Source organism: Colletotrichum fioriniae (genome assembly GCF_027942845.1).
Source record: "Colletotrichum fioriniae strain IMI 355084 chromosome Unknown scaffold_1, whole genome shotgun sequence".
NCBI classification, from domain to species: Eukaryota; Fungi; Ascomycota; class Sordariomycetes; order Glomerellales; family Glomerellaceae; genus Colletotrichum; species Colletotrichum fioriniae.
In genome coordinates this window covers 4,461,598-4,489,567 of record NW_027076837.1, presented here as the reverse complement: position 1 = coordinate 4,489,567, position 27,970 = coordinate 4,461,598, and the positions used below count along the sequence as shown (strand labels likewise).

Sequence of the window (27,970 nt, the reverse complement as noted above, 5' to 3'; positions counted from 1 at the left end):
TAGTCGCAAGGTGCAGGCGCCCCTCCTTCCCGGCCCTCTTCTTTTTCGCAGCATCCCTCTTCTTCCCGCCATCCCGTCCTAATGTTGCACGGTGGCCTGTGCAAAAGCGCGAGGCTAATATCGAGCGAGGATGGATCTCTCGAATCGCAAAGGCGTAAGAGCGAGGGCACCTCAATAGTTGGACGGAAAGAAGGAAAAGAAGCAGAGCAAAGTGAGAGCCCGGTCTGGGCAGCCGTAGCGACTTGGACTTCCGTATCTCATCACTTCCGTTCTTCGAGTCTCGTAGGAGAATAAGTCCCAGCTCATCTACAACATTGAATGGACCCCACTGCGAGCGCCGCGCCTACCCACGCAGCATGGCCTGCGGCCTGTCTTGTCTTGTCATGTCCTTGTGTTGTGTCCCGTCGCTAATCAGTCTTCCCAGGAATACCAGACCCGGTTATTCCTCTTTGCCCGCCGCCGCCGCCCTCCTTCCTGACCTTTCCAGGTTCCGGCTCCCCCCTCCAATCGTCTCTATCACAAACGCACACACCCACACAGGGTGGCTTTAGTAAATTCACACGGGGTAGAGCATAGATTGAGAAAAAGCAGAGGCACGGCAATAGCAGCAGTAGCAGCAGCAGCAGAAAGTGTCGTCCAGTGTCGATTTGTCTGGGATCAGTCGTGCCTTCCATTCGCTCTCCAGTCTCCACCATCCACAGCGACCCGAAACCAAAAGCGCTGCTTGATGTGAGGTATGTGTGTATGTACACTATGTCCCACTCTTTGCAGCGCCTACTACTGCCTATATTCCCTCTCCCCAATGAAAAAATAAAATAAAATAAAAATAAAAATAAAAATAACATAGAAGCAAAAATAGATGAAAAAATTAGATGAAGAATAGAGAGAAGCCAAACTTCTTGTTCCCCATCCATTTCCCAATTCGCTCACCACACACCATCATTATCACCAATAACCCCGTTCAGTCACCAACGCAACACCAAGCAGCAAGCACCGGCAGCGGGAACACTCACTCTCACACAGTCAGGATCCCGATCCCGACCCCGGACTCCTCCCTCCCTCACACTTCTCTCTCTGTGTCCCTCTTTCTCCCTCACTCTCACACACCACACATCCATCAAATCACACATACCTACCTCACTACGTACACTACTCACACACACACACACACACACACATCCCGACCTCTCGCTCCGCGGGTTTTCTGGCTCGCGCGCTAGGTACTCTCGTACTGTGCACTATTGCCTCCCCTCACTCCCAACCTTGCCTGGCTTTGCCTTGCTTGGCTTTTCAAATCCACACCCACCCACCCACCACACCAAAAAAGACTGAGATCCCTCGTCTTGTTCCTCCCCTCGTCTTTTAGTCCCGTCCACCCCCCGGAAGTACCAGGCCTTGCCAACCTTTCGATCTTCTTCGGTCTTGTCTCTCGACCGTCTATCCATCCAACTCTTTTTGACTTCACATCGACTCACACTACCTACTTCATCTTGCGTCCCGCCTGCGTCTTGCCTCAGCCCTTTGCCTTTCTGCTAGCGAATTCCGACGACTATTTCGACTTTCCGACAACAAAATCTGCGAACTGCGAACCATCCTTCTCCCTCGCACCACAACGACCCAAATTCTCGTCCAAACCTTCCCTCTGTCACCGCGGGCTCCTTGCGATCCATACATCCTTCCTCGACCTCTTTTCACTCACCCGACCCAAATCTACGCCTACACCACACAATCAAATCGCTTCGACCATCATGGCAATCTGAAGCCCGAACTGTCGTTGCGATCTCTTTCTCGGCCGCCGTGCGAGCCTCGTTCTTCGTTCTCCCACGCTCCTCATTATGTCGAGTCGCCGATTGAGACTTTCACGAACAGTCGAATCTGAGCGCTTCCACGCATACTATGGACCAACAACAGTCTCTTCCTCACCAGAGGAACTCTCACAACCCTCATCTGCTGGCCCTTGTGCCGCCCACTTGCAATACCCTGCCCTTGAGGTCTTCCGCTAGCACGCCAATGACCTCTCCGGGACTTTTCAGTCCCTCAAACCCGCGTCCAAAAATGAACTTTCCGATCCATGCATCGTCCGACTCAAACACTCCGAACGTCGAGACGAGCAGTCCCTACCTTCACCCACTTCAGAACCACAAAGTCAGAGAGTAAGTATAGCTCATCTTTACTTTGCTATGCCATTTTGTGGTCGCGCCGTCTTCTGAACAGAGCCTTTGTGTGAATCGACTTTTTTTTTTACCAGTCGAGGCGGTATCGTGACTACGTAATTGACAGCGGGGGCCAGCCGCGGGCCCCGCGACAAGGGGATGACTATCTGATAAGCTAACCATGTCGGTGACCAGGACACACAAAGCCTTGATTGACTCCGACAGCATCACCGGCCGCAAGCTCATCAATCAGTATGAAGTTATCGAAGAAATTGGCAGAGGCGTGCACGGGAAGGTCAAGCTTGCCCGAAATCTCGAGACGGGCGAAAATGTGGCTATCAAGATCATTCCGCGGTACTCCAAAAGACGCCGACTCGGCAAGGTCATGGCCATGTCCCCGCAGGAAAAGACGATGAGAGAGATCGCCATCCTCAAGAAGATGAGGCATCCCAACGTCGTTTCGCTGCTGGAGATTATCGACGACCCGGAGTTGAAAAAGATCTACCTGATTCTCGAACACGTGGAGCTAGGCGAGGTTGTCTGGAGAAAGAAGGGACTACCACACATTTGCCACCATGAGCGTCGTCGCATCGAGAGAGAATCCAGAGGTCAGCCGCTGACCCCAGAGGAGGAGCATTACGAAAAGATCATGGAGGAGAGGTACAAGATTCGGGAGCAAAAGCGGGAAAAGATGTCTCGAGCCAACATGAACACACATGAATACTGGAGTATCGAGCACGGTATTTCTGACGATGCTAGTTGTGGATCGCAATCCCGCATCCCCTCGAGGGATGATCTAGGAGCCATGGACTTCTTCGGAGGCGAAGGATCACAGCCCAATTCGTTGCAGGCATCCCGGGCCACATCTCGAGCGCCATCGCGGTCCCAGTCTGTGAAGTCGATTCGCGACGCCGTTTTTGACCAGGAAGCCATCGACGACACCGAGGACATTGAGACGCCAGGCCCGCTGCAGACAAGCAACCCAGGCTCAGCTACCGCACTCGATGGCACCATGTATGGCGCCTACATGGAAGACGCCGCCTTTCGAGGTCGTTCACCTAGCATGGCCGATTCCATCATTTCGCACATGTCCTCGGTCGACTGGAACACTCGGATGCACGACCCTTTCGCTGAAGACTTTTCTTACGTTCCCTGCTTTACCATCGACCAGGCAAGAACGACTTTCCGAGACACTGTCTTAGGCCTGGAGTACCTGCATTACCAAGGTGTTGTGCACAGGGATATCAAGCCTGCCAATCTGCTGTGGACCAAAGATCACCGCGTCAAGATCTCCGACTTTGGTGTTTCGTACTTTGGCCGTCCCATCCGAGAAGGCGAGGCCGACGATGAGACAGTCTCAGAATCCGAAGCAAAGATTTTGACGATGATCTCGAGTTGGCCAAGACAGTTGGCACCCCAGCATTCTTCGCACCTGAACTGTGCTACACTGACGCGGACCGCATGGAACAACCGAAAATCTCCGAAATGATCGATATTTGGTCACTTGGCGTAACCCTCTACTGCCTCATCTACGGACGTATTCCTTTCCAGGCTGAAGATGAGTGGCAGATGTTTCGGAAAATTGCTACTGAGGATGTCTTCATCCCCCAAAAACGCCTTAGGGCAGTCGACCCTTCTACCCCTCCCAACTCTGAATCTCTCTTCAAGCGGCATAATGGGCCTCCTTACAGGGACGATAACGAACTTGCCTACGAGAATATCGACCCCATTTTGCAGGATCTCTTACGCAACATGTTTACGAAAAACCCGGACAAGCGAATTCGTCTGAAAGATATCAAGACCCATGCCTGGGTTGCAAAAGGAATCCCAGATGTGGAAGCATGGTTGGCTGAGACTGACCCAGCCAAGAATTCGGGCAGGCGGGTCCAGGTTAACGACAAGGAGGCAGCCCGCGCTGTCGTGCCTATTGCCTTCCTGGAACGCGCACGATCTACTGTGAAGAAGGCAGTTGGAAAGTTGATGCACCCTTTAGGGGATCGAAGCGATAGCCGGTCAAGGCGAAGGGCTGCCAGCAGTGCTGCCAGCTCGGCTGGGGATAGCATGTTCAACGTACCGCCTACGCCACACTCGAGAGAAGCACGCAGAAAGAGTCTCAAGAGTGAAGACTATTTCTCCAACGTCAAAGACTTTGCTTTTGGCGGCTCCGACCATCCTCTTGTCCACAGTGAGACTGTTTCTCCCTACGAATCTCCCTACGACCCTCTCGCTACGGCTATCGCTCAACCCGTCAAGGGCCAAGGGGCTGCCCTTTTACATGCTATTCAGAACAGCTACAACGACTCTAGGACAAACAGTGGCACGGCATCACCTTCAGATCAGTCAACAATTCCTGGGACAGCATCATTCTACAAACCTTTCCAGAGATACTCGCAAAGCCCATCGAATGGCAATAGCTTTTTAACGCTGACAGCTGGATTACCCGAGGTCAGGACACAACCTCCTACGCCTTTCACCGGCGACTCCACATTGGACGATCCGTCTAAGGAAATGCGGCAAACACGTGGATACGATGCCTTGACAGAGGAAGCTCTCCGTGCACGCTCAGCCGAGCGTGGCGTGTTCAGAGACCAAGATAAGCGCGCACCGGCACAAGTCAGCGTCACCACGGCGAGTGTACCCGGCACCCTTCATAGGATGCCTAGCCTTCCTGGCAAGCCTCGAGCTATGCGATCGGTGGACTTGGGTAAGGCGAAGCAGGCTACCAGCGCCCTAGCTTCACCATTGTTCTTCTCGTCTCGATCTGTCACTGGCTACCAGCATGGCCAGCCACAGTCGGACTCAAACATCTACGAGAACCAGCGTCTCACGGCCGACCTAGAGGAGAGACCACAGACAGCACACAGGATCGAAAGTGTGCGGGATATACCGGAGGCCAGGACGCCACCACCGCGCACATACAATACGTCAACTCCCGAGTCGTTCGCCCGCGCCAAAAGCGAGATGCAGCGCAAGCAAATTGCAGAAAGTCTTACACAACAGGCTCCGGACGACGTCAGGTCAGACATTGCCGTGATCGACCCGACCGAAGTACCTTGCCCTCTTTCGCCCGACGACGAGCTGTTTGGCACGCCGCCACCTCCTTCTCGCGAGGGCACAATGGATACCGAAAAGTCCTCACGCTCGACATCCATCGGTGGCCTGGCTTCTCCTATCACAATTCCCAGCGAAGTAGCCAGTCCCGTCTCATCTGTCAACCACCACACGAAAGAGGAGATGCTCGCCTTTCAATCTGATCCTTCGCTTCCTGCCCTTCTCAGCGGTGCCAGCTCGGTTTCCGACGCTGAGCCTGTGGAGCCTGCTCTTGTCAATAAGTCCAGTTTGCTCGAAACGACTGATTCCCTGACACCTCCAGCATACCTCAAGGAGCCCATGGCTGGATTTCCGTTGGAACAGTACGAGCAACAAGGACGATTTGAGACACATAACGCGTCTTTCAATGCCGGTCCGATCCCGCTTCGCATCACACGCAGCCCGGTCTACAGAAGCCCGCCGCCCATTCACCACAGTCCCGACATGCGTCCACAAGACGACGATGATGACGACAGTGATAGTGATGAGGGTCTTTTGATGGCGAAGGCGAAGAAGAAACCTTCAACCAGTACTCACGTCGAACGGATACCTTTCGGTGCAAGGCGACGTGACACAAACGCGAGCATTGCCAGTACAGAGACAGCCAAGAAGGTCGCCATTGGCGAAGAGGTCATCACCTGCGCCGACTGATTTCAACGTGCTCAGCGTGCGGCTACCTACCCAGCTCGCGGTACATTACTTCAAACACCCAACTCGACTCATACATTTACCAACCTTGACACTGGATTTCGGGCTGGCTTTCCTAGTGCAGCATTCATGTCCAGTCGGGAGACTTTCTGAGTTTTCCGCCTGCGTGTTTAATTGCTTGAACACTACTCATTTTCCATTTTCTTGCTTAAAGCATATCCCAAGAACAGCATGCAATCAGATTGCACATTTCCTGCTGGCACGTTTGTGCCGCCAGTTTCGATTCGAGCGCGCTTCCTTTCCATCTAGAGAAGAACTGCAATGGTGGCAGTCTTTTGCTTCAGCGGTTCTCTCTTTCATGTGCCACCATGGTTGGCGGATGAATCATGAGAGCAGACTGAGACGACGACATGTGGCTACGAATGGAGGAGAGACGACAGAGGGGACCACGGGAGGGAGGCTGGTTGGGGGAAATCGTCCATCGGGGGACAAGGCGGCCCATTGGCCATCACAGGAGACTTTGGGGGTAACGGGGCAGAGGAGGATGCATCGACGATTAGACTCTTCCTAAATGCTTTTCATTTGTCTGTAGTTAGAGGTGAGGGCAGCGCAGCAAGTCAGACTTGAATAGGGGGGTCTGTAGCCATGCCTGTTCATCATTTCCACGACCCAAGAAGTTTGAATACTTTTTTTCAACCTAGCATCGGCAGCGAGGTTTCGGGAGGCGGTTGTGTTCATAATAGCGGAAGGGGGGGTTGGTCATCTGGGACCGACTCTATCGCCCAGACGGGACGGCGCTTCTTGTTTCTCGGCGCTTTTTGTGGAGGAGATCATACATGTACACGCCCCATATCCAACTACAGATAGCGAAAGAGAAGCGATGGGAAGATTTGTCTATGAATGGATAGAAGCAATGAGCACATTTTCTCGTATCATGAAAGATCAGTGCTTTGTTGTTGAGAATGTATTCGTGATCTCTACCCAGTGCCTGCAGTGTTTTTGTCGTGTCTTGGTATCCCTTTTTCATACCTGACTGCGATACAATGTCACTAGTGGATGAAGCAATCCGAGTAGGTTACTTTATTGTGACGGCAATCATCATTGCGTCGCCTTGTGACAAGAACAGTTTGGAGATTAAGATGAAAAGCAAACGAGATGAAGAAAAAAAAACCCCCCATCGTTGTAGTGGCCAAAAAAACAGACCATCAAAATCCTCTCTACCAGACAGACTACCTACCTTATCGTAGCTTCCTATTTGCCACTCAAACTACTGCAATCCACGTCACTAGATGAGCAACCCGCGTCAAATCCTTCAAACTAATGGGGAATCTGGTATTTGTGTCTAGCGGTTCTACCCCATAAAGAAGAAGGGCACGACCTATGAAGATGACAGTAATTACGCGATACAAACAGAATAGCTCGGTCTTCTTTCCCTCAACGTGTTCACCAATCCCTCTTCACCGGCACCCCACCACCACAACCACCACAACCCGAGACTAACTGTCCAGGACAGCAGACTTGAGATGAACCGCGAGTAGTCAGTCCCTTCCAGGTCCACATTTAGAAACACGCCTTTCCTCCAAACCGCCCAGTAACCCTCATTTCACGGCAACCCAACCCTTAGGAAGGAAAGGGCCAACTACGCAGTGTCAGCATTAGGCGCCCCCATGACGCCGCGACCAAACCACTCTGCCACCGTCGCAAACCGATCCTCGCTGCGCTCCAGCTCGGCCTTGAACAGGTCATGCTTCCCCGCCGTCTCAATCTGCGTCTTGCGCAGCGCGCGGATCGTCGCGTTATCGTTGGCGCACTGCGGACACTCGCCCTCGGTGCGGAGGCACCGCTGGTGGAAGCTGTGTTTGCAGAGGAAGTGCACCGCGGGCAAATCGAGAGGCGCCGTGCAGACGGCACAGCGCGTCGACTGGAATACGGCCGGCTTGGAGCCGAGGTCGGCGAGCTCCGCCCGCTTCTGTTCTGTCTCGCTGCGGAAAGCCGAGATGCGGCGCCGATTGGCCGCGATTTCCTTGCGCTCACGCTCAATCGTCTCGTGGAGGTAAGGTTTGATCATGCCCATTGTCGCGACACCGCCCGAGGAGCCGGACTGCCCGACAAGAGTCTGGATGACCTGCAACGGCGCCATGAGACCATCCTTGTCAATTTTGTTGAGAACGGCGGAAAGCTCCTCTGATCCGGCCTCTCGAAGAATTCGGGGGTCGGAAGTCAGATATGCCAGGGCTGCCGGGTACAGTTGTGGTTCTTCGGGCCCATACTTTCGAAGGGCTTTGATGGCCCCGCGAGTATCTTTGGCGGAGGTATATGATCGGAAAATGTCAAAGAGTAGGCCGGATTGCTCCTTGACCAAGGTTGTGCCGTCCTTGAAGTCAGAAAGGTGCGAAAGCAGCAGGACATTGGAGCTCTCCATCGGGATATCTTCTCCTTCGATGAGCTTCTTCGCCTTGCTTTCCCACTCTTCCCGATGTTGCTCCCCCTTCTTCTCATTTGACTTGTGTAAGTACATCTCAAAGAGTGTGGTGTAGAGGTCTGTCCTGTCGCTTTCCTTGAGACCTGTGTCTTCTAGGCATGCCTCCAGGAAGACAATGAACTCGTCTGGGTGGTCGATGAAGGACGAGAAAGCCGTCCTAGGAGGTGGTGGGGTGTATTTCGGCGCAGGAATGTCGTCAGGACTCAAGATGATTTGAGCATCGCCGTTGGTGGCTGTTCCATTGCCCGGCGTGGATGGGCTTTGGAGTGAAGATGTGTTCATGTATGGCAGAGGTAAAAAGTTGGAAAGGTTCTGGACGGCACTTGCTGCACCGGCCACCATGCCGCCGGCTACAACAGCCTCTCCATTGTCTTCAATCGGCACAAAGTGTAGCCTTGGACGGTACTTACCAGTGTAATAGTCCACGAAGACTGTGGTCGCATCCTTTGGGCAGTTCTCTATCAGGACTCTGGCATACTTCTTAAGGCAAGGGAATGCCTATTGAATCGTCAGAATTGGTCAAAATATTTGAGAAGCATGGCACTCACCACTTCCGGGTCTTGATGCCATATGAAATCAAGAGCCTCGTTATACAGCTTTGAGTCTTCTATCAGGATGTCCACGACCAGCTCGATTTCGCCGTGCTTCTTAGCCAGGTATGCAGCTTGTTCGTAGTAGCCTCCTTGCCTACACATGGTGATAGCAGTCTCGAGGTCAAACTTCAAATCACCGGGTGATTTGATGAATGCCTCCAGCTTGTCGATATCTTTGAGCTTGGCATAACAGTTCAGGAGTAGTGTAGTATGGTCGGATGTTGCCTTGCGATGTTCGTGTAATTGCTCAAGATACTGTATCAGGTTGTGTATCCTTTGGGTATCCAGGAACTGTGATTGTTAGTCTCCCTGCACTCCATTCCTTCCGGTTGTGAAAGCTTACCTTTCTGATGACCTGCGATGGCTCAGTAGTATCGATCGCCTTGATGTATTGGACCATGGCACCGTCGTAATCAGCTTTTTGATAGAGATGGTCGCCAAATCGGCGGAAGATGCCGCTTTGCTGCGTCGCATCCAGCCGTGACTTTTGCGCCAGTTCAATGGCCAAGGGGTACATGTTGCGCTGGTACAGCATTTCTAGGCGCTGTTGCAGTGATTTTTCGTGGTATCGGTTGACCTTTCCATCTTGTGTGAGAACGAACAGATCGCCCCATATTTGGAAGATGGCTTTGAATGGCGAGATCAGAGACTGGGTGTGGCCGAGCACTCTGAGGTCCGGCTCGAGGAGGACAAACGTTGATGCGTTGAAGAGCGCGTCCGCTGCTCCACCTCCACCTCCAAAGCGGCGCCGCATAGTGTCGGTGCCTTTGTCGGTCGTAGAAGCCGATGGTGGGCATACCAGGGCAACGTAATCCTGGTAGATCGAAACTAGTCTCTTCGGCGATTCGTACGCACGCGGCGCTCCCCTGCCTTCCAAGGTATAGGTGTAGATGGCATCCTCTCGGGCAACTACCACATCTCCTGTCTTCTTGTCAACCGTCATACAGTCAACATGACATCCCATGTCTTCCACAGTCTTGGGCGGGGAGCTGTGGCCCCTCCTCGAAATTCCAAGCTTCAGAATTCGGGCTGTTGTAGAGATGAATAGAGTTGTGACATCTTGAGAATCCGTCATAAGCTCCACGCCTGTGATAGGCTCTTCAGAATCGTGTACCGTCCTTTGCTTCGCCCCCAGGTCGTTGATCAAATCGCCTCGGATCAGGGTCACCGTGCCGTTCGCGAAGCCGACTGCTACTTGGGTAAGGTTGTCGAGAACGTCGATGGCCGAGATCTGGATCAGTAAGTGGTTAGATGATGCTTTGGAGATATCCGCTTGGGTTGTCCCTTACCGGAAATTGCTTCCTGCCATTGTTGATTTGCAAAGTGCTTAAACAAGTCGGCATGTTAGTCTTCTTCACCAGCTTGTCCAGAGCCCAGATCTTCAACACCGGCTCGCTGCTGAGGTCCTCCTACTCGGATGTCAGTTCGCACACTCTTCATCTCGCGGTGGTTACGTTCACCTACAGCAACCGTAACAAGCAGGCTTGTTCCCTCGATCTGGCGCATGTGTGTGATCGTCCCGAGCTCGTGAGCCTGGAAGCTCTTCACCACCTTCCAACTCGACCCGACGATTCGAACGTATCCATCGTAGCTACCGAGAAATAGACTGTCGGAGCCGGAGCAGACACTAGCGATCTCGTTGCTCTCGAAAAAGACTCGGGTCTCCTCGTCGGCGAGCCGGACCTGGCTGACGTCGAAGAAGTCGAATGCCTTCCACTTCAGTGGGGGTCGTTAGTGTACATCGGCTCGCAGAGAGCAGCTTGAGAGGGATTGGTAAACGAACCTGAAAGGCCATGGCTACATCTCCTAGCGACAGCAATTTGTGAGAAAGGCGAAGTCGGCAAGCGTGAGCGCAGCGGCGGTTGTTGATTGACGTCGGTGCCTCGCGCTCCAATGACGCTGCTGTGGGGAGCTTTGGTAGCTGTCGCTGCCGCTGCCGCTGTTCTCCGACCATGACCCACCCGCCTGTGGCAACCTCAATCTGCAGGACCAAAGCTTCCCGGCCTATGCCATGCGCCACAGAAAATGAGCTGTTCTTGTGTGCACCAGCCACACTTCTGACCATCAAGCAGGTCATGCTTGTGTTAATGAAGCATGTTAAGCATCTTGAGTGAGACGTCAAATCGAATATTCATATTTATAGGGTCAAGCTTAGGCTACAATTCAAGCAATTGAATTATATCTAGGTTCCTGTCGCGTTATGAGTGATTCAATACCGCTCCCGATTCCAAACCCAATGTCCAATAGCAAAGTGTACCATCTAACACTCAGTTGTAAATCGAGATGAGGTGCGCCTAGAAGCTGGGTTCATAACGTTGAAACCGTGATATCGATAACGAACATGTCCTTTTCCAAGCGAAATTGAATTTTGTATGGTTTCTAGCACTAGCAAACCACCACATTTGCGCGAAGATAACGCTCCAATTGTTTATGTTTGACTGAAGTTGTCTGCTAACACGGCAAAAGCGCTGTTTCTAGACCCTGTGAATGTTTCCGTAACGTCTCAGGCTCTCGATGGGGCCTGATGCTTCACTCGGACCCTCATGTTGTCAACCGGCCGGGCGGTAATTTGTCTCGTCTGCGACATGTTAGTTAGGCGTGCTCTTGAATGTTTCTCGAAGCGGAAGTCTTACGTTGTAAAGCTGTGTGTTGGACCTGTACTGCCCCTTTTCGTTGATAATGGGGTGGTTCTTCTCATCCAGCGTAGCCTCCCCTAGACCGACCTTTTCAAAGACATACTTGCCCACAACACTAGCCAAAATCACCCTGGCCTCGATGTTGGCAAGCTCCTGTCCGATGCAGTTCCTAGGTCCCCTCTCGAAGGGTCTCCATGCCGCGGCAGGAATCTCGCTCTCGCCAGCTTTGCCGATGCCCATCTTCTCGTCGTCATTTGTCGCCATCGATGTGTCCGTATTCCCGAGCCATCGCTCAGGCACAAAATCATCTTTGGTGCTTCCGTAAACGTCAGGGTCTCGCTGGATTAGAGTGGCGCAGTTGTACAAAACCATCCCGTCGACGCAGAGGCTGCTATTGTCTGGTAACTGCAGGTGGAAGTTTGCGCCCGGGGGGCAAAGGCGCGCAGTTCCGGCTGGGGGGTACAGGCGCAGAATTTCCTTGATGACTGCCGAGGTGTAGGTCATCTTCTGGGTGATCTCCTCACCCCTGGCGAGTAGAGCTTCTCGGACGACTTCGGGGCTCAAGTCCTGACCAAAGAGGCTCTCCAGTTCGGCTCGAAGGCTCTTCATTGCTCGAGGCGTTCGTGACAACTCGTAAAAGGCCCATTGCAAGAGGATGCTGGTAGTGTCGTGCCCTGCGAACATGAAAGTCTTGAGTTGATCCTTTGTCCCGTCGATAATATCCTGTGTCAAGACTTGCGTGTCTTTCAAGCTGAGAGCCAGAATACTGCGGCTCGATGACCCCTTGTCTTGCTTCACATCGTTGAACTTGCGACGAATTACGTCCTCAAGGAAGACGTTGCAAGACTTGGCAAGTCGCCTTCGTTTCCTGCCCAGCTGAGGGTTCTCCCACCATTTGAGTATACCACTGCCCTCCCTATACGAGGTCAAGAACTCTTTATACCCCTTAATGAACTCTATCTGTTGATCTTCTGGAAGCTGTGCGTTAAGGTCAACATCCATCGTCACGGCACCTGTTTGTCAGTTTTTAGTGAGCTGTTGCTATAATTCGGAAATACAGAAACTTGATGACACTTACCAATGATATCAAAAGTAAGATTGGTGCACAGCGGCTCCAGCTCAAACTCTTCACCCGTACCAACGAGTTCGTCGAGTTTTGCGAGGAAAGTCTGAGTCTTTTCCAAGATCACTGGCATGAGACTCATGAGGTGCTGAGGAGCGAAGCCAGGGTTGAAGTGCTTTCTCATATCTTTCCATCCGGAGCCCTGCGGGAAGGACCACATTAAACCTTATTCTTACGGACGATGTTCGCATTCAAATTCTCTGAAAAGTGAACAAATGCGGAACATGCGAGGGAACTCCTTACTTGTGACATTACGATTGACTTCTCACCCAGCAGCGGTGTGAGATACATCATGGTGTCGGACTTCGGTGCGCTGTATGGCCACATTTTTGATTGCCTTGATACCTGTTCCGCGATTTCATGGCTTCGAATTACAAGCAAAGGCCGGCTGACTGGACGAAGGTCGAGAAGCATGATGGGAGGATTCCCGATTTCCTCGAGCATGTCTCCCATGGTAGGATCTGCGAAACCTAGATTAGCCTATACAACAGCACATATCGCCCTCGCTGACACGTACCGAGTTGAGAGTCCTTCTCATTGCGCTTCACATGATGTTCGTTTATGGCCTTGAGATGACCCCATACCACCGAAGGCTTAAGCTGAGGAAAATGAGCGTATTGCTTCAGCCGGCGGTAGCTGAGTGCTGAGTACAGGTACAACAGAAGTGCCGGTAGCGCCAAAAGCGCCACAAACAAAGGGCTTAACATGATCAAATATCACGGTCGAATATCACCAAGCGATCTCTGCCAGAAAGTCAAAGTAAGTTCGGATGCAGGCCCCCAGAGGCGGCTGAAAGCTGGCAACTGGGTGTGGTCATGGATATAAAGGGTGGTGGTTCCCATACCAGCCTGCATCGGATGTGTAAATTCCGTTTCAGCAGGAGCATGGATGAGCAGTCCACCCTTTCAGTCTGGAACCAGTGGCCGCCAGCGCGACCAGCGCTATGATGCCTCGACTTACCAGTAGGAGCGCGCCGTTTCGTTTACTCGCTTGCCTCCAGGACGTACTTGGCTAGGGTAAGACACAAACATTGGGGAGAGCGGACCACAACCGATTTTCAGCTCCCCCATGATGCCTACTTCTTTGTAGTTCTTTCATTGGCTTGCGATTGTGAGTTCGAGGTTGTCCGCCCCAAATGGATGAAGAATGTAGCCAATCTCATGTCTCAGTGGCTCGCGTGGAATGACACATTGCGGGAAGGTTGTCCAGCCGAAGCCAAGAAATCCAGTCAGAACCTAGAATAGCGGGAAGATGCCGGATGGATAATTGCTCCTTCCCGGTACTTGGAGGCGTTGATCCCAAAACTACTCGACTATGGTTGGCTACATCCCTTGTATCCATGTGTTTGCCGCACGTTAGGGTGACATCACCCCGGTTCAGATGTGCAGGAGTAGCGGGGGCAGTCCGCTATGGTCTCCGCATTTCTCACACTCAAATAGTGCCGATTTCCCTGGGTTTCGCTTGTGAGAGCTTTTCCGAATGTCACGAATACGAACCATCGCAAACCTGAGACTTGAGCTAGTTAACCGCCACATCTAAGACTTCATATTCGATGATGAGCGATCCCTGTCGCCTATTGCATCTGAGAGAGCAAACGTAAGTAGTGTCCCTCCGTAGCGGAAGGTAGACCTATTTCATGGGTGATAAAGTAAGTTATCCGGCATATCTGAGCTTCAAGTATATGTGTTTTTCTTTTGGCGTTTTGACAAAGTTTCGCTTTCTCGTGCCTATAACCGAGGCAATGGCACCTCTCCTTGATCGACCACAAGCTATGTATCGCCAAGAGACTGAAGTGTTGAAACTACATCTCAGCTCTTGTAATGTCTCTCGATCATGAACACCTGTAGCTTTAAGTCGCTCAGTAGCTAGACGGCACGATTCCAAGCCTTCCGCCGTCTGTTACGAGCACATTGCCGTTGGTGTAAGCGCCTGCCCTGCTAACCAAGAACAACACCGCTCCAGCCATATCTTCTACGTCTCCCGCTCTCTCTTCCGGAATGGTAGTCTTGGGCCAACCCTCCTTGTGGGCCTCGACCGTTGCTGTTGTCATCTCACTCGGGTAGACTATGAATCGAGATTAGTAGATGATTTAAGACCCCGCCCCATGGACCCCGAGCCCAAATGAGGGCCCTACGTGGCGTCGGAAAGAAGTAGACTTACAACCAGGTGCAATCACGTTGGCGCGGATGTTGAATGGAACCAATGTGGTGCTTCTTTTATGAATGTTAGTAATCGTAAAGGCTCGGACAACTCGCTGGAGTCAGCCTACAATTGCTTGAACATATGCACTACAGCCGCCTTTGACGCTCCATAGGCGAAGCCCATCGGGTTGCGGTTGTACGCGCCAATGCTACTAGTCGCGATAACTTGGCTCCTTTGCTTGAAGTTGCTGCGCTTATTACCCTCATCGAGAAGTTCCAGGAATGCTGCGACCGTGAAGAACACGCCGGTGGTATTCACGGCAAAGGTCTCAGTGAAGTCCTTCTGTTCCCAGCCGAAGACAAACTCGCGGTACTGAGCAATGGTTGGATTAGGAGGCAAGCCCTTGAGAGCCGGTCCGCCGATCCCTGAGTTAGCGATGACGACGTTGACGTATCCATGGGCCTCCTTGATCTCTGCGACCGCTCGCTCGAGGTCGATCTTTGAAGTGATGTCACCCTGGATGGTGCGAATGTTGCTGTTTTTCTATTCGCATTTGGGGCACAAACATCAGTCATGATACTTCTTGAAGCTAGATGCCGTGCACAGCTGGGCTGGGCGATGGCTTTGGCTGGGCATCCCAAGAACATGAAATAGCTAGGCTCAATGCTCTCGCAGAGACTCACAGCTGTCTTTGCCGCCTGTTCCAAAGCCTCTTTCCGTCGGCCGATAATGTACACGATAGCGCCATTGGCCTCGAGGCCTTGTGCAATCATGAGACCGATGCCTAGTTCGAACTTTGAGCGAATGTTGAGAGTTGCCACTACGGTTGGTGAATGACGTACCAGTTCCCCCACCCGTGACTACGGCGATGAGGCCCTTGACGCCGAAAAGGTCGGCAGCGTTGAGATTTGGAGAAGCCATCTTGAGACGAAAAGGTAGATAGACGTTTACCGTAGAATTGATGTGAGTTAGCGACTGGGTATGTAGTTATTTGGTTGAAAACCGTGGAGACTCGAATAGTGTATTCAGGTGATTTAAGTAATGTCCGGCGGGGTTCGGTGGAATGACCCGCACGACCTATGGCGACATACTGCATCAAGTCCGTTATCCATCACATTGATCTGTTGCGAGTGGCTGCTGACTGCATGCAGTCTGATCCCCGATGTTCGGATGTTGCGCGGCCATGATTAGTGGACGGTTAGGTACTCGCTGGGCTTACATTAGGCTTTTGCATGTCGGGAAAACGGCAAGCTATGCTTCTAGTCCTTCTACATGCATTTCCCGGCACACCTTATTAATATCAAGGCATCGGACCATTCATGTACGTTTAACATGACTTTAGGGTAGATATACGCTCGTTGCGCCGATGGAGTGGTTACCGAGTCCACGAGGTCAAGTTGCACAAATTGCTTCAGACCATTTCTACAGCACTGGCATCTATGACTCTACTTCACTTCAACGCTGATGTCCGTGAATAATATTTTCGCATACTGTTGTTTACCTGAAGTCTCGAAGCCTAAAGCAAATCGAGACTTCTTAACAGCAAAATTTGATGGCTTGGATACAAAGAATCTAACTCCGGACTGAATGTGTCTTTCTTCAAGAATGGAAATTTCAACGAGACTTCTACAAGCATTCACCAGGGCTCTCCAACCAATCTTCTAGTCGTGCTCCATCTCTAGGCACAAACTTTGCCTGGAAACCTTTCGGTTTGGCAACGAACGAGAGTCCATCAAGCCCTTCGATCGGATCAATCTCTACATGGTCCTTACCATCTCCAGGCAAGATCTTGAATCGGGCGATCAAGTGCAAAAAGGCTGTATACAAGGCGCTGTGTGCGAGGTGAGACGCTACGCACATCCTTCCACCCATACCGAAGGCGAATTGATGCGCGTATTGGTCTGGTGCATCTGGAAGCCAACGCTCAGGGGCGAATACTTCGGGCTCCTTGAACAAGTCAGGATCTAACTTGGATGGTCAGTCTTAATATGACACTTCATCTGAGTTGCAGGTAAGTCACCTCTGTTACAGGACCAGCTGTTCAAGAAAACCAGAGTGTTGGCCGGGATCGTGGCGGATCCCCAAGTAGCATCAGCGTACGTTGCCTTTGGTAGCGCGAGCTTCAAAACGACAAAGTATCTCGAGATCTCTTTTGTCAGTGCATCTATGTAATCAACCTTCGTAGAAGCATATATGTTGGATGGTTGCTGGAGAACACCAGCATCTCGAATGGCGGCATATGCTTTGCCTTGAATATCAGGGCGGTGTGCAAGTAGAAGAATAGCCCAAGCCAAGGTAGGCTGGTTTGAGTCGGCGCCCTGGAACATGTCAGCGTAGTTCCATGATGAGCTTCCGGTGAAACCGAAAGACGAACTTACTGCCATCATACTGAGGCTCACACTGATCAACTCTTCTCGCGTGAGAGTTGCCGACTCAGGGTCCTTCAAGACAGCGCCCTGAATGCAGGGCTTATCTTTGTCCCACGCAATCTCGTCTTTGAGCCGGCTAAGGAGAACGTCGTTATATTCCAGTCTTCGACGGCCAATATCCTTTGCGTGACTCATCGGTGTGGATTGCAAACCCAACACACTGGCAATCGGCTCCCAGTATCGCAGCAAGGGTATGTAGTTGGTGTAGTTCTTTCCTGTATCTCGAAGTTTTGAGATTTCGGATTCGACATAAATTATCTCGGAAAACAGAGGATCATCCTCCAGGGACTTGACATTGGAGGCTCTTGTCCCATAGTTGAGCGTCAAACTGAGATTGAGGGAAAAGCGCCTGACAGCTGGACGGAAGTCAAGATCTACCGCACCATCACGACATTCTTCGTACAGGTCTTTGAGGAACTCCCGTGCCTCCAAGTTTAAAATGGGTCCGTAGCTTTCTACCCGTGGACGATTCAATGCCCCAGCTGCGAGCTTGCGGCGACGTTTGCAAGAGTCATCCCACGGACTAGTGCCGATGCTAGTAACGGCTTTGCTGACTTTTCCATGAAAAACATAAAAGGTTGGTCGAGAATTCATGGCATGTCGTTGTCCGAGAAAAAGCTGTTTGGCAGAATCCACCGTGTTGACGACAACAGCCGTGGTGTTTCCCAGCTGTATCTGGAATACGGGCCCATACTTCTTTGCCCAGACTCGGTATGTTTCTGCTGGTACTTGGTCTTGGTTCTGTTGCTATGTATTAGCTCCTTTCGTTGAGAACGGTGACTTAGGATGTAAAAATGTTCAGGTACCTGGAAAAGGTTGCCAATCACAGGCCAGCCATTGGGGCCAGGAAGATTTTTGATCCTCCCCCGATACCTTGCTATCTCATTTTGCAGTAAATAGCCCGCAATAAGAACAACAGAGAGAATTGCAGCTTGCTCTAAATGCGTGGTGAAGGTTGATTGCGAGAAAAGGTTTGTTGCGGTCATATTCAAGGTTTCAACATTCAAGATAGGAACCCATACAAAATATTAGCTCTGTTTGAGTTCTGAGGTTAACGAATGTGAGTTATCAAAGTTCTTTGGAGGAAAACATCTGATGACCTTCTTCTCTGATCTACGAGAAACAAACAATGACCATCGACCCCGCCATGTCGCAATATCCACATCTCGGCGGTCTTCTGCATCTATGCAGTCAGTGTTGGTCAAGAAGATTGCTATTGGTTCCATGGGCTGATATATGCGCCAATAGGGATTCATCATGCCCGAATCCCGTGAGTTTTGCTCAAGCGTAGCCTTGATTGCAAAGATGTATGGGGAGTTATGGGCCGGAAGGAATACTTTGTACCAATTTTCCAAAGAAAGCGACCAATAGTTGGAAAAAGAAGGCAATCACGTCAAATCTCTCATTCTCGACTACAATGGTATGAATGACGCCATTGACGGGGTGTATGACGGACTCTTAGATCTTCAAGAGCCGAACTCATAACGCTGCGAGGGCTGGATTACTATTGCTGGCTGCTTAAGATGTAATTCACTACGTTAATTCGAGCAACCTGAACTGACTTGGTGTCTAAAGCCCCAAGCCTCTTTTAAGACCATATTCCATTTAAATTACTTGCCTGACTCCTAGGGGCATCAAGTCCCGCACATTGGATGCTGAATTTCATTTGCTTCATTTGGTGTCAGTCTCTCAATCAATGCTATGCAAGTTTGGATGTTTGAGATACTCCGACTACTTAGCTTATATTCAAACTCCCCTACATCGGCTTGTTCTGCTGACTCTCACCAGAGACTCTCACCATAACGCTGTTGAACTTCCAGGGTAATCAGATGTAGCAGAGTCAGCGAACGCAATTACTGAAGTCGACAGACATACTAGCATCACGTTGGAAGAGAGCGCGTATGTTCAAGGCAAAAGTAACGAAGTAGTACTCCGTAAGGCTGAATCGCCTGCCAGTGACAAATGGAGAAACACAAGTAAGTCATTCAGTTGGCTAATAGCTAAGATAATAATAGAAAACAAGAATGATTTAGTCAGCCAGACATGCGTCCGTCAGCACGGTCAGCAGGTTGCAGCCACTAAATCGGACATAGGCACGTTGAGCAAATCGTGACGTCTTATCCCCGAATTTTAATCACTTTATTCCACTGCAAGTCGGCGTGGGGCACGGCCTGGGCACGGATCGGACGATCAATGACGTCCACGTCCATTGCCTTGGGAAGTCGAGCCAGCACTACTAGAATCATTCTAGTGAGATGTGTGTGTAGGTATATAAAATAGAGGCACACTGATGCTCTAACTCAAAGCCATGTAAACAGAAGCAGTTATTAGAACATCAACCCCTTACTGCAGAACACCATCACAAAGTTAAGACTCACAAAATGGCACCCAAAGGACTCGCGATCATCATCGGTGCAGGACCAACTTCCGGCGCAGGGATCGCTCGCATTCTAGCCAGCCCTCAACATGGCAACTTGGCAGTTGCTCTACTTGCCAGAAACCCCGAAAACCTCCAGAATCTTGCGGCCGATCTACGCAAGTCTTCCGAAGGCATTCTCCACCCTTTCCCCACAGACACTGAGCCTGAAAACCTCCGGCGGACCTTCCAGCAAATCGCAGATCATGCCGACTTCAAAGACCTTAAGTTAAAGCTCGCCATATACCACGTCAAGAATGCTAGCAAGAAGCCATTTCTCGAAGAAACGCCAGAGGCTTTCAATGACAGCATAAGCACCTTCACAACCGGAGGCGTTGTCTTTGCGCAAGAAGCGTTGAAGCTCATGTACGCACAAAATGGAGGGCAGACGCTGCTTTCCGACACCGAGGGTGCAAAGAAGGGTACAATCATCTTCACGGGCACTTTGGGAGCCATGCGCACGAATCAGCAATACGCCGCCTATGGCGCATCTAGGGCGGCGGCGAGGATGGTAGCGCAGGCTATTGCGAAGGAGCACAGCAAATTTGGTGTGCACGTGGTTCATGCTATTGCCAATGGTGGAATCATCGATGAAGAGAACGAGAACACCAAGACTGGCAAGCGGATGCGCGCGGAAGATGTTGGAGAGTTGTATCTTTGGCTGTCGCAGCAGCCGAGCTCCCTCTGGACACACGAGTTGGATATGAGGCCAGCACAGGAGACTTTCTAAGATAGGAAGTCAAAAATGTTAGGAAAGCCTTTATTCCAGAGAAAAGTTTATTGACGTGACAGAAATCAAAGTACTCTAGTTGATGTTGGAAGCCTACCAAATTTCAAAACAAATCATTTGTAGATTCCGTTTCAGGAGGTCTCTAGATTCGAGGTTGTAGTGTGAGGTTGAGCTGCGTTCCAAGCGTTCTATACGTTCCAGACGACGTAATGGAAGCACACTACGTTGACATGTTGACTATGAGTCCGTTACATGATCTATAACACGCTGAAGATCGAATATACTCTGAAAACCCATTAGTTATATCTACACATTGCCTCGTGGCATCTTGGTCTGTAGTCCGACAACATTGCTTTTCTCTGACGCTAAGATGGATTTTTTAACAGATTTACTCCCGTCACACCATGTCACGACCCTGGGCCGGCGGTCTTTCCTCTGTTGAATAGCACTCAGCCACCATGGTGCCGTTCCCACCTCCCTGCCGTACCAAGTCGGTTTGGCTACCGTTGCGACTAACAATCTCGATTTTTGTCTCAATGGCGATGTTTGTATTCGTCTTGGTAGCCTTCCGACTCCGCATCGATTGCATGTGATGCGAGTCCCCGGCATTCATCCCACTGTAAGCATTGCCCGATCGATACCCGCTACGCTGAGTGCTTGCCAACAATTTCGGGAAGGCCTTTACGATGAGAGGTTTGAGAGCAGGTACAGAGGCGCAGGCTATGGCGACATTGATCTCTATACCAGACCATGTCGCAATGTGGACACCATCTCCTATTTATGCAGTGTTAGCGTTTGATGATTTCCTAGTTGCTTTCTGCCGGATCATCTCCAGGTGTAGTCTTACGTGATGTATCGGTAGATACGGAGATCTCGTAAAGAGAGTAAAGCCTAATCATAGAAGTAACGCAAACACTGTCGTGAAAGTTGTCAGTCACACGCTACTATCTTAGACCCAAGATCATCTATGATGGGGAAAAACTCACAACCCTCCTACAGCGAACACCATAATGAGTGCGATCTTCTGCTTCTTCGATATTTGCAGAGATTTGATGAGTGGTATGGGTATGCAGCAAATGACAATATCCGAGACAATGTTTAAAGCTGCGTTGGAAAACCAGAAAGCCAAGCGGTTCATGCACTTCCCCGTGCCGTCGCCCCAGAAGGCTTGCACGGGGACGCACATGAAGATCGAGCCGAAGACAGTCCAGGCACCGTATACCGCAAGCACCGCCAGCATAGTCTTGCAAATCTTTTGTGTCGTCGGAATCTTGAATACACGCAGATATGAGAAGACTATCGACAGCTTGCAAAGCAACAGGGCTAGATTATAGGTCGGAATTGTCGCCCAGAGACACTGCCGATGTGGAAAATTAGAATCCATCCTTCAAGTACATTCATCCATTGTTCACAACTTACCTGGAAGAATCGGACCAGGTCATCTTCTGCGATGGTAGACATCGGCATGCCCAAGCCATATTTGATTTCTGTGGTACTGTGAGCAACGTTTCTTCGACGTTGACATGCGCCTATTCAAGATACTCACGATGCATGACGACGACACAAAAGCCGATTGAGGCCGCCTAGTCAAAGATCTCAGCTTTCCCATCCCTTTCGCACCTAATAGTTGGTAAACTGAGCTCACCAGTGCGGCAGGCATCAACCAGTCATCGATGCCAACATTCTGCACCACTACAATGCGCGTGTATAAGCGCAGCCCAACGAGGACAAAAGAAAGAGTTGTGAATATTATGCTTGTGACGAAAACAGAGACATTGGGTCCCGCAACCATGTTGTAAACTTACGCGCACGGCGCCACGAGGAATAGCGGACTGATGCTAGAAAGATCGTGAGAAATCAGAAACATGAGAAAAAGGAAACTTTGAATATGAAGCATGAAGAGTCTACTAGTTCTCTAAGGCAAGCGCGGCGAAGGGCACTTGGGAAGGATATCATATTGAAAACCATCATCTTCACGGAGCTACTTGCGCAGTTACAGTGCGGCCATATTACCATTACCTGGATCTGTTCCAGGCTGAGATTTCTGCATGAACGGGGGCATTCCAACACTCGAAGGGGGTCTCGTTCCTGAAGAAAGTCGTTCGGGATGTGGGCCCGGATCGTCCCCCGGTTGAAGCCAGGATGAGCCTGCCCCATGCTGCATCAAGGGCAAGTCGCGCCGGGGTCTTCAAGGGATAGCATTCCTTCTTACGGCTATACAACGATGGTACAGCCACGGAGTACTCCTAAATCCCCGCCGCGTATACTACCTTGGCATCGAGGAAGTTGGCCAGCCGTTTTCCAATAAACAGGTTCGGCACAAGCAGAGACTTTAATGGTGCGACAGTTTGTGAAGGAGGGAGGAAAATCAGGTTTCTAGATCCGGATCTTTGGGACTTCTGGAAGGCGTTGGACTATCAGAACTGGACCATCCATGGGCAATAAAGCCGCTGTATAAGCTCTACCAGCCTCCACCGGACGCAAATCTTGATACGCCGACTTAAAGATCTCATATTGGGGATTTCGTGCCAGCAGTCCCCATTCAACTTTTACGGCTTCATCCCTGTGCATGGGAATTTTTCGGTCGAGAATTGCCCTCCGACTCTTGCCAGTCATGCCACATGGACCCTGTCATGAATATCTCGATCTTGATGTGGTAGTCCCGCTATTATTATGAACTGCGCCGTAGATGCTGGCACTAGACTAATGTTGAGGGTTGTTCCGGCCTTCAACCCGTGCTCATATCTTCGGGTTCACCGTCGCCCGAGAGCGCCGAAGGCGATCATACTTCTCTACAAGTACTCTGTAACAGTGACTTGATCCCACTTTAGAGCCTTCAACACCAATACATGTATTCCGCGATCTAACGGCAAAGTTTTACTAATAGTATCATTCGATGCGAATGAGAGGGTTCATTTTCCCCAAAGACTTGAGTTTACACCTCAGGAGGTATCACCATCCGAATCCAGGGAGTTCGTACTCTTTTTATGGAGGTCCAACATCTACCTGCCAATTGCATCTGCCAGGCGTTACTACGATACGCCACAGTACTCCCTGATGCGGCAGTAGTAGTGCTCACCTTCGAATACCCTCAGGGTATCCCGTCCAGAGTAGATGCTACTTTACATATCGTACCGGAGCTGATCCCGTTTCTGCAAGCAATAAAAATCCCTCGAAGCCACGCTGACACATGATGGAACCATGCGTATTCTGCGAGTGTGACCTTTATCTGCCATATCATGGGTGGATCCCTCGGTATAAGTCCGATTAATATTCGCTGTATCGGCGTTAAGGTCAATCTCTCAAACCTCAGAAGTCAACACGGATAATGCTGGTGAGTCCAAAGAATCTTTAGCCCTGGGGCTGGTTAGCTCAATGCTCCCTTCAGAATGTATTCCATTACCCCCTCTTGTATTAATTTGAGCCATTGCTGTTCATTACGGGTTGGGTAAGCGAGTGTGAGCGAAGTTAAGAGACATGGAAGCAGGGGGTGAATCTCGCAACTTGGTTGGTGTCTTCGCGGAGTTCGAAAGATCCCAACCAGGGTCGACCAAAATACCCACTACCTGGGATACAACCCCAGTCTGAACCTGCAGCGACCCGTCCAACTACTTCGTTGGCCGTAAAGAGATTCGCTTTCCGAGTCACGAATGCCACACCTTCTAGACACATTTTCGGACCCAGTCAAACATGATTTTGCTTCATGGTAATAATTCGACGGATATCCAACGTGCGATAGTCGCCACTTGAAGACTTGAAGTCGAAGCAGTCTTGCTGATCGGCCAAGTCTGGGCAGAAAAAACAAGAGTTTAAAATCTGGGCTTCCCCAGAAGACAGAAATCGACTAGCGAGGATCCCCTGCTCTCGGCATCACTTGGTCCGGGCTTGTCCATCCACTGATCACTCGTCCCTGAGAACACCCGCCGTGTGATCGAACCCAGATGTGATTTCCAATCAGTTGGCAAGCCCAAGATCTCGAAGTCTGTGTGGCATTGTCTGTTCGGACGACCCTTACACTACACGGATGGAAGCGCAACGGCCTGGCCCCTTGAGGCTCGGGTACGAATAGGTATCCGTAGTCGTAAAGGGCTGTGTCAATGATTCATGCCACCCTTGCACCGAGGACTGAACAAGGAGCCACAATGCTACGGCTATGAGGGGCCACTTCCCGACGTAAAGTCCGTTTACGACCAACGAAGCCCTGGTCCCTGTGTCTTCAACCTGCTACCAACAGAAAAAACAAGTATGATCCACATCTCTAACATTGGATATGCTACCTCGTACGATATCTGCAGGAGTTGAGCTGTTGGAACTGGGAAATACAACTCTTCAACAATACGCTGCAGAATTTGATGCAGGATATCGACAAGGTATTGTTGAAAAGTTGTAACCGATATTGCACGAGAGATGGCATACGCTATACACCAAATGTAGCTCAACGGAGTATTTTCTCTCACGAGGAGCACGCCGTTAGACTCATGCACCATTTTATTAGTTACTTTCTCGAGTCTGATACACCATGGCGCGTGGATGAATGTCCGGAGTTCGCTCCGCACGCCTTGAGGCAACATGTTGGACAGCAAACGTGAACTAATTATGTTGATTGAGCAAGTTTCTTATTACAATATTCTCTAGGTATTATTTGCTGGCTAAGTTCGAGTCTCATTTTATGCGAATTGGGAGCAGGACATCAGCATGAATGTCAGCATAGTGGGTTTACTTCGAGTACAAATCATCCTCCTTTTCAGCCGGAGCGTCGATGTGCATATTGAACTCATTTTCGAGCTCAACGAGGAAGAAAGCAGCTGCCGCCATTGATTAGCTAAATAGAAACAAGGTGTGTAAGCAAAAGGGAACTCACCAATGGCAGCGGCAACTGTAATGGAGCCAGCAGCGATCCAAACGTAACGGAAGCCAAGGCTGTAAGTCTGCAGAAGCGCACCAGCACCCGCCTGGATGATGTCCAGCGTGACTCCCTCAACTTGACTTAATGCCTCGTTATCGTGAGCAACCAGGAGACCGATAAATTGCCCAAGAGACGATTGAGGAAGTCCAAGGGGCAGAACGGCTGCAGCGATATTAGTGGGCATCCTCGAAAGCTGGTCGGTGATGATGGCGTTGTCTATTGAAAGCTCTTGTCAGCAAGTACTTCGCATCGTGTGCGCTCCAGGTGAGGAGGTCTGAACTTACAAATAGCGAGACCGATGGATCCGCCCAGAGACCTCACGCCAATCATCAGACCACTGGTAATGGCAATGAGCTCCGGAGGAGTGGACAGCTGCGCAATCGTGACGAGTGTGCACAAACAGATACCCAGCCCGATACCCAAGAACACGGGGTAGCCCCAGACAGGGTCAGAGGTGCTCGGTGTAGTTGTAGCCATGCACACGAAAAAGATGATCATGGACACAAACGCCACGACGGTAGGCCAGCGGACGTTGCGGGTCGTCGAGCACCACAACCCGGCCAAGACAGCCGAGACGCCGTAGACAATCATGGTAACACCATACCGGAGCCCGGTGCGCAACGAGTCCGTCTCGTAGAGCACGCCGACCTGGAAAGCAAAGTAGTTGTTGGCCGCGAAGAAGACGAGACCCTCGACAAAAACGCATACCAGCGCAATGGGAAAGTTGCGTCCGTTCCTGAAAAGTCCGTGGTGGAACATGCCGTCCTTCTTGAAGCGCATCTCGTACACGGCCAGAGCCACACAGAGGGCACAGCCGACAACGAAAGGCGCAACGGTGTGGGCGTCAGTCCAGGGATAGGGGTTCTGAGACCACGACAGGCCCATGCAGAAGAGCACCAAGCCCGAGGACAGGAGAGCGTATCCAACCCAGTCGAGCTTCGCGAGCTTCTCCGAGACGCTGAAGCGCGTCTCGTTCGCCGTCTTTGGCGGGTTATACAACGCCAAAACGAGTGCCGTGGCCACGAAGTAGATGGCCGTCGCCATGTACCAGTAATTCCTCACGCCCGCGGCGTTGCCGTTGCGCGTGAGCGCGCCGCCAGCCAGGAGCGCCACAAGGCCTCCCATCGCGGCCGAGAGGTTATCGGCCGCCTGCGCCCAGGGGCGGTAGCGTCGGGGGAGCACCTCGGAGGCAACGGCGTGGAGGAGGGGTTGGGCGCCGTAGGAGCAGCCCGTGATGGTAAAGCCGGCAATGGCCATGCCCATCGTGGATGCGCGGGCGACGACGATGGAGCCGACGACGCCGCAGGCCGTGAGGCCGACGAGGAACCAGCGGCGGCCCCAGTAGTCTGCGGCGTGGGAGACGATGGGGGAGAGAACGACTGTCATGATGGCGATTGTGGAGGTTAGCCATACGCTCTTGTCGCTCTCCCCCAGCACGGCTGCGATGTTTTGGGTTTGCTAGCAGGAGAGGACATGGGTTAGATAACGGTTGAATAAGTGGTTTTTCTTTGCAAAGACGTGGTGAACTACTTACAGCTCCGGCGCCGACAACGTTGATGAGCTGGGCAAAGTAGATGAAGCAAACAGCAAAGACTGTGAGAAAGGTCTTTGCGTGCAAGTGAGGAACCGGCTCATCAGGGCCTTCGATGCTCTCTTTGGGTTCATCACGACTGCTCGGAGGAGCTGCCGGGCCTTTTGCTTCGCTCATCGATCCAGTTTCCTGAACATTGTCCGTGATGACATCCTTCGTGGTTGACATCGTGACGGTCTATGATGCCGGCAGCTACTTACACACTCGGGAATAAATGGATGGCTGGAAACAGAAAAAGAGTTGCGGAAGAACGCAGATATCAAAGTAGAAAATCTACCCAAAAGACACAGGATGTTATTCCCCTTGTGTCTCCTTCATAATCAAAGACATTCTCCTCCCACCTCCTCCCACATCCTGCCCATGCTCGATGCCCTTGACCAACCAGAGTCTTCCAAGACAATGGATTTCTCGACCCTGTACGATTGCTGGCAAACTCTTCATTATCGTCTCTCATCTCGTCCGTTGTTGCATTCTGCTCTACATCGGAGGTTAGGACTCATGCGGTAGCCCAGAACAGGGGATCCAATAACGCCTTCGTCCAACCCAGCTATACATCGCAAGGGTCTCAATTCTCACCAAACCCGGAAGCTACCAAAACGATACCCGGTGCTGTAACCCATGAACCCTGACCGCCCTCTTCAGCGGAGCGCATGACCCCTGTTTCCGGACCATTCCCTGTCGAGTGAGACCCCTGGGAGACGACCTCCTCGTCTGCAAGACTTGCAACCAACCATCCCAAAAGTACCACTCCACACTAGTTTCTACATAGTCAATGGCTCCAAAGACACTGCTCTATGTACGCATATGTCCATCCGGAATATCACCCACCCACCATTGCTCAAGTCCATATGTACCATAACAGAAGCGTACGTGTCGACGTCCCATTGCTAATGAAACTCTTGCCCCGCCAATTGCGGCACAGACTCGGACCAGCTGCTTGTTCACTGGGGCCTGTTCGACCGGTCCTCTAGCCCTGGCTCATCGTCCGACCTATTCCCAGATTCCCAGTCAAGAACCTCAAGGGTTCCCTT

The 27,970-nt window shown here is 51.2% G+C and overlaps 8 protein-coding genes across 8 annotated transcripts; 2 read left to right on the top strand and 6 right to left on the bottom strand.

Annotated features, from left to right (window-relative positions):
• Window positions 1–2,334: 2,334 nt before the first annotated feature.
• N0V96_001136 (uncharacterized protein) lies at window positions 2,335–5,894 on the top strand (the record flags this gene model as incomplete). The annotated part of the gene is given in 2 exon segments (XM_065756141.1): window positions 2,335–3,547; window positions 3,562–5,894. The coding sequence occupies 2 exon segments, from the start codon at window positions 2,335–2,337 to the stop codon at window positions 5,892–5,894; spliced, it is 3,546 nt and encodes a 1,181-aa protein (XP_065615381.1).
• A 1,636-nt stretch (window positions 5,895–7,530) lies between these two features.
• VPS11 (Vacuolar protein sorting-associated protein 11) lies at window positions 7,531–11,043 on the bottom strand (the record flags this gene model as incomplete). Its single annotated transcript, XM_065756140.1, has 6 exons — window positions 7,531–8,871; window positions 8,922–9,257; window positions 9,310–10,197; window positions 10,256–10,375; window positions 10,431–10,682; window positions 10,750–11,043. The coding sequence occupies 6 exons, from the start codon at window positions 11,041–11,043 to the stop codon at window positions 7,531–7,533; spliced, it is 3,231 nt and encodes a 1,076-aa protein (XP_065615380.1).
• A 511-nt stretch (window positions 11,044–11,554) lies between these two features.
• Window positions 11,555–12,885, bottom strand: N0V96_001134 (uncharacterized protein; the record flags this gene model as incomplete). Its single annotated transcript, XM_053199264.2, has 2 exons — window positions 11,555–12,615; window positions 12,681–12,885. The coding sequence occupies 2 exons, from the start codon at window positions 12,883–12,885 to the stop codon at window positions 11,555–11,557; spliced, it is 1,266 nt and encodes a 421-aa protein (XP_053043287.2).
• A 1,698-nt stretch (window positions 12,886–14,583) lies between these two features.
• Window positions 14,584–15,788, bottom strand: N0V96_001133 (uncharacterized protein; the record flags this gene model as incomplete). The annotated part of the gene is made up of 5 exons (XM_065756139.1): window positions 14,584–14,789; window positions 14,886–14,938; window positions 14,995–15,410; window positions 15,551–15,651; window positions 15,710–15,788. 5 exons carry the CDS (start codon window positions 15,786–15,788, stop codon window positions 14,584–14,586), a joined length of 855 nt encoding a protein of 284 aa, XP_065615379.1.
• Window positions 15,789–16,493: 705 nt separating this feature from the next.
• On the bottom strand, window positions 16,494–17,431 carry N0V96_001132 (uncharacterized protein; the record flags this gene model as incomplete). Its single annotated transcript, XM_053199262.1, has 3 exons — window positions 16,494–16,831; window positions 16,888–17,185; window positions 17,246–17,431. 3 exons carry the CDS (start codon window positions 17,429–17,431, stop codon window positions 16,494–16,496), a joined length of 822 nt encoding a protein of 273 aa, XP_053043285.1.
• A 2,246-nt stretch (window positions 17,432–19,677) lies between these two features.
• On the top strand, window positions 19,678–20,442 carry N0V96_001131 (uncharacterized protein; the record flags this gene model as incomplete). The annotated part of the gene is made up of 1 exon (XM_053199261.2): window positions 19,678–20,442. The coding sequence occupies one exon, from the start codon at window positions 19,678–19,680 to the stop codon at window positions 20,440–20,442; it is 765 nt and encodes a 254-aa protein (XP_053043284.1).
• Window positions 20,443–21,424: 982 nt separating this feature from the next.
• N0V96_001130 (uncharacterized protein) lies at window positions 21,425–21,995 on the bottom strand (the record flags this gene model as incomplete). The annotated part of the gene is made up of 2 exons (XM_065756138.1): window positions 21,425–21,765; window positions 21,989–21,995. 2 exons carry the CDS (start codon window positions 21,993–21,995, stop codon window positions 21,425–21,427), a joined length of 348 nt encoding a protein of 115 aa, XP_065615378.1.
• A 3,163-nt stretch (window positions 21,996–25,158) lies between these two features.
• On the bottom strand, window positions 25,159–27,107 carry N0V96_001129 (uncharacterized protein; the record flags this gene model as incomplete). Its single annotated transcript, XM_053199259.2, has 4 exons — window positions 25,159–25,247; window positions 25,304–25,564; window positions 25,633–26,806; window positions 26,883–27,107. 4 exons carry the CDS (start codon window positions 27,105–27,107, stop codon window positions 25,159–25,161), a joined length of 1,749 nt encoding a protein of 582 aa, XP_053043282.2.
• Window positions 27,108–27,970: the final 863 nt, after the last annotated feature.